General features: G+C 38.4%; 1 protein-coding gene across 1 annotated transcript in view; it reads right to left on the bottom strand.

The window, feature by feature from the left end:
* The window catches only part of LOC121511084 (VPS10 domain-containing receptor SorCS1-like), a 115,130-nt gene that overhangs the window by 37,235 nt on the left and 64,717 nt on the right, over positions 1-13,178 (bottom strand). The window contains exons 9-16 of the mRNA XM_041789615.1: positions 12,502-12,681; positions 8,399-8,545; positions 3,180-3,282; positions 2,875-2,951; positions 2,146-2,237; positions 1,892-1,999; positions 1,489-1,606; positions 1,190-1,323 (exon numbers count right to left, since the gene is read on the bottom strand). Coding sequence (XP_041645549.1) covers positions 1,190-1,323; positions 1,489-1,606; positions 1,892-1,999; positions 2,146-2,237; positions 2,875-2,951; positions 3,180-3,282; positions 8,399-8,545; positions 12,502-12,681 — 959 coding nt within the window. The remainder of the gene's footprint in view (positions 1-1,189; positions 1,324-1,488; positions 1,607-1,891; positions 2,000-2,145; positions 2,238-2,874; positions 2,952-3,179; positions 3,283-8,398; positions 8,546-12,501; positions 12,682-13,178) is intronic.

Genomic DNA, 13,178 nt, shown 5'->3' with positions numbered 1-13,178 from the left:
AGTTGTTGCTCTGTCCATCTTAATGTACAGTCTACAGCTCACACGTGATTCATTAATCACAGCAGTGTGAGTGTTTAGATGTGATTTTGAACACATTTTAAAGTAATAAAACTGGGACTTTGATTCAAAGGTTGACCCTTAATTCAAACAAAGAGTTTGGGTGAGAATTTGGCTAGAATCAGGCTATCCAGCTTTGCTTTCATGTTTTTAAGGGGTACTGGATTAGACTAGATGTAAACTTTAAGGGCTTATCAATGCTGAAAATGGGAATACATAGACAGACTAAATACACAAGCTTAAAGTTTCTCCCAGCTGTTAAATTCAAAACAGCATTGCTCCCTCTCATGTGATATTACTTGATTGTTTTTTAAATCAGTTTACTAATTTCACTTTTTATGGTGTTCTTTGCATGACATGTATGACCATAATCTCTTTGTGTAATTTTATTTGGAATTGTGGAACACTATTGTGTTGGCATAGTTCATGGGAAACAATAATAAAGAAACTAGATAGTAATAAATATGCAAGACATTTTATATCTATCAGTTATTTGATGACATATTTGATTTTATTTAATGTTTTATAACTCTTTTAATGGCAAATATTTAAAAAAGACTTAATTTAAGTAATACCGTGGATGGTTCATTATATCATTAACCACTTTAAAGTATACAATTACTTTCTGATCCCATTCTGAATTCAACCATCTGCTGGATCATGATCATAGTCATTTTTTATGGATCAAAATGATCTAAATCCTATTCTAAAGACAAACTAAAGCTTTTTTCCAGGTAAAAACAAAGACTGGTTTACCTGATCTCATGTGCTGTAAGATTTTAACCTCTCTAAGACCTTTAATCTGATTAAATTACTTTGAACTGAGTCAAAATCAATAATATAAAGAAGAACTTAAAGCAAGTTTTAAAATCCTGGTCCTGGCAATTAAGCTTGTTATTTTCTCCTAATAAGAAATAATCACATCAGCTACATTCACAGTGGGCTGTAAGATCCTACAGAAAGATATGAGAAAATATGAATAACAACTTGTGAATTATAATATCTAAATCTTCAAACATTCCTCTTGTTGTGCCTTGGGTTCGCCTCCCAGCCTCAGCCTCTGGAGACATGTAAAGCGTTGTGCACTGGATTTAATGAAGAGAAAGGAGAAGCTGTAGCGCGGGGAACTCACCACTCAAAATCTGCCTCCGTGCACGGGCAGGAGTCTGACATCTGGGAAATATACTGATCTCTGGCCTTGACACACGGAACGTTTGCTTTCAGCTTCTGGAAGATTCTCTTCATTCCCATGATGCACACTTCGTCCTGTGATGAATAATGGATCAAAACATTTCAGAGGTTCTTATTCCCTCTTTTTTTGTGCCATCTGGATTTTTATTGTGTGTCTGAATCAAAGAGGTTCACTGGAGTTTAATCAACGACAAAAATCCTCGTGTTAGCAGCAGTCAGGGAGCGCCGGGATCCTCTTACCCCATTGTGTAACTGCCATGTCTGATAATCTTCAGATGTGCATCGATGTTGGAAAATTGAGCGGAAGTCAATTTTGACAAGTTGCCACTCAGATCGATGGCTGAAGTGACCAAATATTCTGTGGAAAACAAGTCAGAAAAACAGTCAGAAACATGTGTTAGATAAGTACATTTAGGGGAAAAAAGAGGGAAAATTATTAAAATCAGTTAATTTGATGCTCTGACTTTGATTTATTTGCCTTGGGAGAACTCCTCTACATCTTTGCTCATGAAACCCTTTTAAACCGACAGTAAATCAAACCAAGAATATTTATTTTCACTTCTAAGTCTTCATCCAGTTGACATATAATTACCCAGTGCGATAATTAAAAAAGTGCTGACATTTCAGCTCCTTCATATCTTACGTCATAATGAGGGTGTCCTCTCCAGGCTCCCCCAGCACGCCATCTACATAGAGCGGAGAGGAGGTGAAGCTATATTTGTCCCAGTTTCTGCCCTCATCAAAACTCAGCCTGAGGGAGAGAACAATGGTAAGATCACAGACAGACCAGCCACAAGTAAGTCAGAAAAGCCTGGAGCAGGAAAACAGTCTCAGCCCCTCTTTCAAAGATTGAGTATAGTCTCTAAAACTATGCGCCGTGTCCTCGGAGAGCCTTACCAAATATGTCTAATTGGCAGAGGTGTGTGTCTTATGGCCACCAGAGATCCTCCTTGATTCAGGAAAAACACGCTGTACTCTTCCTGAAAAACCTGCAGACACAACCAGCTCTGACATATCACACTGGAGAAAACATTAAAGTCCGTACTCACAGTATGCATCAGCGACAACATAAAGAACATGCATTCTCACTCCTACACACTGAACAAGGACAAACCTCAACTGCTCTTTATACAGGAGTCTCAGCTGTGTGAATAAACAAATGCATCAAGCAAGTGTTGCTTGCTTTGTTGGTTTGTGGAGTTTTTAAGCCGATGGCAAAACTCTGTGTGCTCTTTTTGGTTTATCTGTTTTACAGATCAGAGATGCACATGTCTCATACAAGCCTGTGTGTCAAACCTCAATGCCTTATTTCTCTGCATCAGCATGAGGCACTAAGAGCTAAAAAAGCCAGGGCAGAAAGTTGGCACTGAAAGCTGAGTCTTATTCTGTGTTTTTTCATTTAACTATTCTCTATACAGATTATGCCTGACTGATATTGTAGCTTTTTTACTGTTCTGTATAAAATTGAGGGGTAAGTTCAGGGCTGAGGCATCATTCAAATTTCTCTGGATGAAAATAAAAATGTGATCATGCTTAGCATGGATCTAAAAGTAATACAGAAGAACAGGTATTGTTTAGATTAAATAGTATGAAAAACTTTGTGCAGAGAATTTTGCAAATCTTTACCTCTTTCCAGGTGTTTCCAGCATCAGATGTGATGAAAATACTGACGTTAGTATTGGTCAGCTCTGGTCCAACCACGCCTAAACACAAGAGTTATGCATGTCACATATGCACGGAATAGCAGAGAAAGCCTCTGTTGTGTTTTTCTATTAACACATCATGGAACATATGCAGAGGTAACATTGATTTACTGTGGGCTGAAAAAGACAGCACCGAGAACAAACTTAAGAGCATGGAAGCGATATGACTGAAAGTAAACAACAGTATGGATGGGAAAATCGAAGGTGCAAATCAAATAATCTCCTCACCTGATGCTATTATAATTCCTGGAGCTGTATCCTTGCTGACAATGTTTCCAGAGGTGTAGGGATTCTCTGAGACATGCAGGTGGAGATGTAAAGAACAGTACGGCTGCAAAAACACAAAGTAGATTAGTTTACTTGAAAAAAAAAAAAAAGCAAAATAATTTACTGTATAAATATTCAACCCTTACAGTGACTGACCTAAATCAACAGAGGCCCAGCCAAAATTTGCCAGTAGTCTCACATTTAGTGAAATGGGGATCACCTGAGTGCAGCGTATGTACCTCAAATGATTGTAGAATAAAGACACCTGTATCTGGAAGGTCCAGTGACTAGTTAATCAGTATTCCATGCTACTATTACACCCTGATGACAAAAGAACACTCCAAGCAACTACAAAAAAAAAACATGGCTATTGAAAAGTACAAATCAGGAGATGGAAACAAAAACATTTCCAAGGCACTGAACATCCCCCAGAGTTCAATCAAATCCATCATCAAGAAATGGAAGGAATATGGCACAGGTGTAAATCTGCCTATCAGGCTGTCCTCACAAACTGGGTGACTGTGCAGGAAGGAGACTAGTGAGAGAGGCAACCAAGACACCTATGACTACTCTAAAAGAGTTACAAGCTTCAGCAGCTCAGATGAGAGAGACACTGCATCAAGGTTGTTATAGTTAACTAAAACTAACTAACTAAAACTAAAATTCAAAAGTCAATTTAGTTTACTGGAACTAAATAAAAACTAAGCTTTACCAAAAAAAAAAAAACTAACTAAAACTGTACAGTGTGCTTACAAAACTAACTAAAGTAAAATAAAATTGGAGACAAAATATCCTTAGTTTTAGTTTTAGTGTAAAATTGCCTGATCTGATTGGTTAAGACTTCACATTGTGGTAGTTTTATGTCTGGAGTTGTATTTAAACATCATCATTAAATAAATATATGATAAGTGAAGAGTAGTCTGTTTTAACATATTTTCAAAAATGTGTGACGCTCACTCAGCCTTGACATCTCTCCGTAAAAAAACTAAAATTAACACTAAAACTGTTAATTTTTTACATTTTTTATTTCCAAATGCTGTGAAGATGCTTCTCGGCAACCAGCCCTGGAAGGCTTGTAAAGGTAGAGAGGACAATTAATGTGGCAAAATATAAGAGAATGCAGGAGGACAATCTTATTTAGTCAGTAACAGAACTATGGCTTGGGAGAAGATTAATTTTCCAGCAAGACAATGACCTGAAGCATACAGAGAAAGTTACACAGAAATGGTTCAAAGACAACAAGGTGAAAGTTCTGGAGTGGGCGGGTCAAAGCAGAGACTTAAATCCAATAGAGAATTTGTGGTTAGACTTGAAAAGAGCCGTTCTGGGGAGCGCAGATGGTCGAGTGGTTTAAGGGGCTACCCATGTACGCGGGCGGCCCAGGTTCGAATCCGGCCTGTGGCCCTATGCCGCATGTCTCTCCCCACTCTCTTCCCTGTTTCCGAGTCTATCCACTGCCCTTCCTCTATCTAAAAAAGGCATGAAAAGGCCCAAAAATAAATTAAAAAAAAAAAGAAAAGGGCCATTCATGCCTGATCCCTGTGCAACCTGACAGAACTTGAGCAGTTTTGCAAAGACGAATGAAGTAAAATTGCAGTGTCCTGATGAGCAAGTCTGACTGATACCCATCCACACAGACTCAGATCTGTGATTGCAGCTAAAGGTGCATCTACTAAATACTGACACAAAGAGGTTAAATAATTATGCAATCACTTATTTTCCATTACATATTTTTCTTTAACATTACTTTGTGGAAATCTGTTTTCATTTTGGCATTAAAGAAGTTTTTTTGTAATGTATTTTGTTTATGCAAATTTATGCAAACCATGCCACCCTCACATAGAAGCATAATTTATCAGCATTATTTGAGCGTAATGTACACTCCATATCTTAACAAAATTTCCTTTTGTGGCATTAACCATCTTAGTTAAAAGGGGACATATAATACCCCATTTTGCCTTTTTAATTTAGTCCCCTGTGGTCTTACTGAAACCTCTGTAACATGCTTGGTCAAAATATAATATGGATCAAGCACCAGAAGAGGTTTCTGAACCTGTGACACACTGCTGTGCGCCTCTTTAAATGCAAATAAGGTCCTTCTCATCCCACCACTCTCTCCCCTCAGGTGTGCCAACATGTGTGCAGCTGTGTGCCTCCATGACCATGGGTAGAGGAACCAGGTGAGGGGAGGTTATTGTAATGACTCCTATACTTACATCACAAGAAGTGCAGGTTCTGAACAGACTCAGATTGTTTTTTCAGACTTTGTCTGGCCACAAACAAAGGTAGAGTTAGTTTATTTATACTGGTATTGGGTTGGTAGATAGTCCAGTTACCCAACTAAACACAAACATTTATTTTTCATTATATTTCCCCGTTCACATTTGATTTTTATGCAAGTAAATAAAAACAAAGTCATTGGGAGTGAATTTCCCTTTTTGTGTACATATAATTGTTCAAAAACGCTGATTCTGTTTCTTTTAATTTGATTTTTTTATGTTTTATGTGAAGCTTTATATTTAAAGTTGATTCAAAATAAAAACCTTTACAGATAAACTGTCATAATGCTGATTTTAAAAAGCAAGATTACTATTTTTCTTTTCAAAAGCTTTAATAAAACATGTTATATGTCTTTTTAGTACTCCTAACTCCCTTTTTATGGCTTTAACAGCTTCAACTCTTCTTGGAAGGCTTTCCACTTTAATTTTGGAGTGTTTCTGAGGGAATTCGTGCCAATTCATCCAGTAGAGAATCTCTGTTCCACTCCATCTCAAAGGTGCTCGATGGGGTTGAGGTCAGGGCTCCTAATGAGCCAGTCAAGTTTTTCAAACAGAACTCATCAATAGTCCATCATAGTCCTTGCTTTTTGCACTGGGGCACAGTCACTTTGGAACAGAAATGGTTCCCCAAACTGTTGCCACAAAATTTGGTATGCTGAAGCATTAAGACTGCCTCGCCCAAACTCTAATAAACAGCCTTATACCATTATCCCTCCACCAAACTTCATAGTTGGCACATTGCAGTCAGGCAGGTAACATTTTCCAGGTATCTGCCAAACCTAGATTCGCCTGTCTGGCTAAACAGAGAAGAGTGATTCATCTCTCCATGGAACACGTTTCCATTGCTCCACAGTCCAGTTGGTGTTCTTACGCACTCCATTCAGTGCTTGGCATCGGACTGAGGCTAGCATGCAGCTGCTCTGGAAAACCATCCCATTAAGCTCCTGCCACACAGTTTTGGTGCTTACATGAATATTAGTGGAAGTTCAGAACTCTTCAGCTATGGAATCAGCAGAGCACTTGCGACTTTTATGTATGTTGTGAAAGCAGTAGTTGAACCCGCTCTGTGATTTCTTGTGTCTTCCACTTTGTGTCTTCCACTTTGTGGCTGAGATGCTGTTGTTCCTAAATGCTTCCACTTTCTCATAATATCACATACAGCTGAATATCCAGCAGGGGAATTTCAAGAGCTGTCTTGTTGCAAAGGTGGCATCCATCACCATGCTTGAAGCTCAATCTCTTCAGAATGACCCATTTTGTATCACAAATGTTAGCAAATGAAGACTGCATAGCTAGGTGTTTGATTTTATACACCTGTAGCAGCTGGTCTGATTGAAGAACCTGAATTCAATAATTAACAGGTGGGGCCAAGCACTTTTGTCCATATAGTGTAGAAAAAGCTACTCAACATCCAACAATTAAAGTCATTGCATACACGCCTTGTCAAACTATTAAAAGACAACTACTACCACTAATACATCTCTGACCAAAGCAATAGAAGAAAATTTATTTGTTGTCAAATTTTTGGATCTACTGTTTACCAAAGCTTCTATGAGGAGTTTTAGCTTGTTATGAGCAGACTCAAATTAATCATAACTAATTAGTATAATTCAGCGTAACATAAGACTGCGACCCAAATTTCTCAAAACGTTTAAATTATTGTTATAATAAATGTTGCAGTTAGACTGGCCAAAACTCAAAGTGGTGATTTTATTACCTCCGCCAAGGAGGTTATGTGATTGGTTGGGTTTTTTTGTTAGTTTGTTAGTTTGTTAGCAATGTAACTCAAAAAGTTGTGGATGGATTTTGATGAAATTTTCAGGAAATGACAGAATTGGCATAAGGAAGAACTGATTAGATTTTGGGAGTGATCTGGATCACGGTCTGGATCCAGGCATTTTCTAAAGGATTCTGTACTATTGGGAGATAGGGCTAATGGCGCAGGTCTGCGCTCTCTGAGTGCTTTATTTTCATTCTGTTTTGATGTTATATATTTTTAAGGTCCTCAAGAAATTAAGAAAATATCATAGGAAAAACAACTTTCTTAAAGATATTTCCATCTAAGATAACAGGATACTTGAGTCAAGATCTCAAGGAAACAGTCAGAATTGACTCTTTGCCCAGTAGAATAAAGGATATTGATACATGTCTTTCTAGGACTTCTGTGTATTAGATATTTGGGTGTAATTTTTTTTTCCCCCAGGGACCAGTTCATGACCCACTGAAAACAGCTCTGTGACCCATTTTTGGGTCCCAACCCACCAGTTGAGAACCACTGCTTTACATGATATTCAAAAACAAATGAGACCATTGGGCACAAGGCCGATGATGTGCAACTCCTGATGCTTGTAGCTGCTGCCATGAGGTACATGATAAGTTAAAAAGGCATGCTGTAAAAAAAGTCTTTATCACATTTTCCACAGCCAAGATTCTTGATGCGTGATACAGTGACTATTATAAGACAGCGGGCTGAGGGTTTTCTTTTGTCAAAAAAAAGATTTCTCCATGTAAGGAACAGATCAGCAAAGAGATAAGAGGTACTGCTGTGGCCACAATGCCAAAATTGATGTAAACTCAAAGTTCCTCACAGGGGCTTTGATAAAGTAATTCTATAAAAACCTTGAATATTTCTTGATTAATGGTTTATTCCAAATTGTAGTGGTTGAAAGTTTTGTTTCCCTCATGTGAAGCCAATGTGATCTAGGTCCGATTAAAAAAAGTTGACCTTAAAATTATGAGAATTATTTGACACAACCTCTTCACTTCTTGACATTTTCTCTGCTGTATTGATGTGATACACCATATTTGACCATGCCGTGGCATGACCTAGTGAAGTATTTGTTCAAGCAGATAACAGAAATCCAAATAAGCAGATCTTTCTCCCGTCAGTGGCCCACTTACTTGTTCACAATAGACCTTGTTTCCCTGGAGATCGGTTGCCGGAGCCTGAAGAAGGCGCCAGTCTCTCCCCTTGTTGTATGTGATATAAGTTTTCACTTGGTTCTCAACAACTTTATTTGACAGGAACACCCCTTTAATCCCAGCAACCTGCAAACATGAGAGAGAAAGAGTGAGCGGTAGGGGTGGAAAATAACAAAAAAGGGAGAAAAAAATAACTGTGAATTATTCAGACTTAAGTAAAGCTGAAGGCCTAGTTCGGAGAGGATGAGATGTCTGAAAGTGATAGTTTTTCTGACAGGGAGCACTATTTTAGACCATCTGTAGGACTCTGCTGAATCAAAACAACATATGGCGCAGCCCTGAGATATTTCTTCCTCTTTGTTTTTATGCGCAGGGATACAGACTCACGTGCAGCTTCACATTTCTCCTCCTTTTAGAGAGCTTACATCTTTCCTCAATGGGGGAACAACAGTATATCTATCCTGCTGGTCAGGTCACTGCAGCTAAATATTTCAGGGGGTTTAACGTGTGTGTGGGTCAGTGAGCAGCCAGAGTAACCAGCACTGATGGCTTTCATAGGTGTGTGTTAGCAACATTGCAGTGCTTTTACTGCTGGCACCAGATGAGGATAATTCATGCTGATGCATACATGTGCAGTCACTGCACCCTCGTAGTACTTCTGTCCATGCACACACAACATGTTCAGGGCACCAGTTAAAGCTGCTGTTTTGCCTGGATTGTGACTACAGGCTATAAGAAATGCTGGTGTTTCCTAAATTTGTGTATGGATGGTACACTATCTTAATACAGAACCGACAAAATGTGCTTTTGCGTGACAGTTTTGCATGAAAAAGATGATAGAAGCAGGCAGAAAGGGGATAGGAGGGAGAGGAAGCGCAGAATAAAATGCAATGTAGCAACATCTGTTCCATTATGTGAGGACATCCTAGACACCCAAGCACAGGGTACACTTAAGGAAAACACGACAGAAAAATCAAGATTGATTTTGAGAAAAGGTTTACACTGTTTGTTGGTACACTACTTGTCAGAGTCTGTTTTATTGTTTCAGAATTTTCTATGGTGCTTTTACTTGAGGAAAAACTATCAGCATATGGTAACTTTTATGCATATTTCCCATGTTTGCACCAGTTTGTTCTTATGGTAAATTATGTAAAAGTTAGATAGATTGGACACTCATAGTTGCATTTAAAAGGGATTTGATTGATGAATACAGCTGAGAGGCTCTTTATTTAAGTGAATGGAGTGAATTATTGTCATCATTAATTAAGCTGTCTGATATTTCTCTCATTAATCATCTATATATTATGTTAGAAAACAGCCCCCAAAAATGCCAATTATATCCAAAGCACAAAGTGAGTTCATAAAAATCAACCAGCAGCTGTTTTGTTCCTTAATTAATTATTAAGGTCATTTATCAAGCACAAATTCCTGAAAATGAATGGTGATAGCTACGTAATGCTCATCCTTGTCTTATAAAAGTTGTTTATGAATCAGCTTTTCTTGCATCACCTTGGATGTTAGAGGAATAAGTTCAAAGTATAAAAGAAGAGAAAAATTATTATTGAGAGCATTTTGTTACAGCCCTGGTACTTTTTTTTGTTTTTTAATGTTTTATTATCATCTAAATCATTCATATCTATTTACAATGCTGTTTTGGAAACTACAGCTCCAGCTTTGTTGCATTTAATTTCATATATGACGTAACATGTAATATTAACAATACGTTTACTTTTCTTTAAAGTTTACTTTAAAGTTAAAATGACTCACATTTATGATGTATTATTTTTTAGGGTACTATTTTGTCAGACAGTCTCCTTATGTGTCAAACATCCCTTCTTTAATAACAATGAAATATCAGGGATTCATCTTAGGGCATCATCATGTTAATTAAATTAATTCCTCTGAGTCAGTGGTTCCCAAACATTTTCTGTCAGGCCCCCCTTTGGCCCCCCATACCCCTCATTGCACATGTCAACATGTAAAAATATCTAAACGTACCATGTACGTACCATGAGCATGTAAACCCCTATTTTTTAAAATATTTAACACAACATAAAATCTAACAATTTTGTAAAAATAATAACAACCAACGCCTCAAACGGAGCTTCAGAAATCTAAATCTGAGGATAAACAATTCCCCGAAAATTAAAACTTAATGAACATCAAGATTTATACCCCAAGTCCTGCAATATTTTCAGTCTCTACTGTGGGCTTATTTGGTGCCACAGATCTTTTCCAGTCTTGTGTGCAGCTCTGAGGCTTTAAATGTCCATATTTAATCTGTTTTTGTCTTGATTGAGGCAACAGCAGAAAACCTATCTCACACAGGTAGGATAGTGCAAAAGGGAAAAGTGTGGCCAGGGTTCGCCTGCCTAGCAGTGGATACTCATTTAACACTCCAATCCAATATGTAGACACTGTTTTGGACTTGAACTGGAAACGCATTGTTGAATCTGAGGTGACCTTAATGAACTGCTCCACTTCTCTTGCACTGAAGTCACCCCCGCCCCCCATCATGAGGCCACACCCCCACTGGGAGCCACTGCTCCAAGTCATCTGATGTGTACAAACAGATCAAGAAACTCTTAATGCCCAAACATTAGTTGGAACAAAAATGATCAGAAATTGTTAGTCTATCATCAGCTGGCTACACTGATTGCTTACTTATGTTTTTTTTTAAATTAACCAACATTTTTGCACTTAACATGTCAAGCATGATATCTAACAAGTATGACATCTAGCAGTTGGTGGTGTTTTTTTTTTTTTTGTCAGATTGTTTATGTCTTCTGAGTCTGGTTATCAGATACTTTAAGTCATTTTAAGGCGTTAGTGCTTCAAATTTGTAATGTCATAAAACATCAATTATTCAAATCTGGCCTTTCAAATTATTAACTTGATTATGTGTTATTGTATTATTATTTTGAAGAGTTTCTACTACCAAATATATTTTTATCAGTTATTTGACCATCATTAATCCATGTCATGACTAATTTAAGCCCTGGTTTAATGTTAATGAAATTAACATTATTGTATTTGTTCTGTTTGTTCATGCAGCACTTGGTATGGTGACATACAGTTAGAAAAAGTTCAAATATAGTGTTCGTCCTACTTAATTGGGATTTTTAAAATGCAAGGAAAGATGGGTGACCGGGGCTAGGTAGAGCTAGTCATCTCTCACCCAGAAGGTCAGGGGTCTGATCCCCATCTACTGCAGACACATGTCCCTTTTACACACTTGCTTTTATGTGATGTCTCCCTTTGACTCAGTACAGATATGGTGTTAACCTCATTTGTACCTTGAGTAGAGTGTGTATGAAGTTTGTCCATATTTTCACCTTCCACTTACAACCAGATATCTGCTTGCTAACTTGTTGGCAAGTTCAACAGAAAAAGGGTCCACAGTAACTAGCTGAAAGTGGATATACTGCCAACCACCATAGTGGAGGCAAACATGCCCCCATTATTAACTCATTTCTCTTGTTATGCATGCGTACTTGGATAAGGACAGCAGTTCAGCAGTTAAATTGTCTAATCGAGCTACAACCATAGCTCAACTAATCTGTGCATGTTAATGCACTGAATATTGTTGGCCCTGCTGCTGACAAAGATTTTCCTTTATTACCCTAACCTCTTCCTTTCTAGCCTTAAGCTTTGGTGAACGTTTGAGGGGTGTGGAAAACCAAGGTAGTCTGCTAAACTAACCAATGGAGCAGGTTTATAACAAAGTCACTGGCCAAAGGCTTAACTGCATTTCCATTTGGCACTTAAAGGTTAAATATAGGGTGTGATTGCTCAAGACTGAAGTTGTAATTAATAGAATCATACATATGGATGCAGACAATAGTGCAGAACTCTACATTAATACCAAAAGGTGAGCTAAAATAAAATCATAATGCTTGTATACCTGCATAAATGACTGCGAAAGTTAGCGCAGCAAACATGCAGAACATAAAATATCCACTTAGTCCCGTGAACTGCAGCGATTACACAACAAGGCCAGTGAAGCGGTTGGCACCATCATGCCTAAATAAAACAAGGTAACAGGCTGACAGCACCGGCCCAGCAGCACTGTCGCTGCTCACCTCATAGAGGTCGATCATGATGTTGCCCTCTGGTCCTCCGCTGCTCACGACGTCCTCCAGCATCAGGGTGAAGAACAGCCCTCTGGACTCAGACATGTACAGGTTGTACGAGTCATTCTGGTGCCAATCCTGAATCGCTGCCACGACCTGGTTATCATCTGTGCTTATTATCTGCAAGTCCTAAACACATGCAAATCATCAGAAGAAGCCTATGTGTGGAGATGGCAGCTTAGCAGCCAACAAAGAAATGACTTAAAGGAGTTCTGTGTGCAGAAGTGTGCACACAGAGGCCACAGAGCCCAAGCAGCAAGCTAGCGATTTGTCACTTCTTGACAAGATTCAGTCAGGATCAGCAGGGATTAGACCTCAGGCGTTTCATACCATGCACTAAAAATGAAGACAGGCTCCATTTAATTTTACAGAACCCTTTATCCTGTGTTAGGAGAGGTAGTGTGTGTCCTTCTCAAGGAAACTGACAGAATACATGGGTGGATGGTTGAATGGATTGATTGAAACAGCACTGTGGGTACTAAACCTCTCCTGTTGACATGATACAGTCACTCAAACCACCAAACTCCTCTGCTGTGCTTTTCCTGAATGAAAGTCAGTGCCATGCGCTGTTTGTGCAAAATCAGAAGGATTTTCTGCTTCAAAAAACTTCCTAGGAGCACAAACTG

Source organism: Cheilinus undulatus, linkage group 6 (assembly GCF_018320785.1).
Source record: "Cheilinus undulatus linkage group 6, ASM1832078v1, whole genome shotgun sequence".
Classification (NCBI taxonomy): domain Eukaryota; kingdom Metazoa; phylum Chordata; class Actinopteri; order Labriformes; family Labridae; genus Cheilinus; species Cheilinus undulatus.
This window is presented reverse-complemented; position numbering and strand designations above follow the sequence as displayed.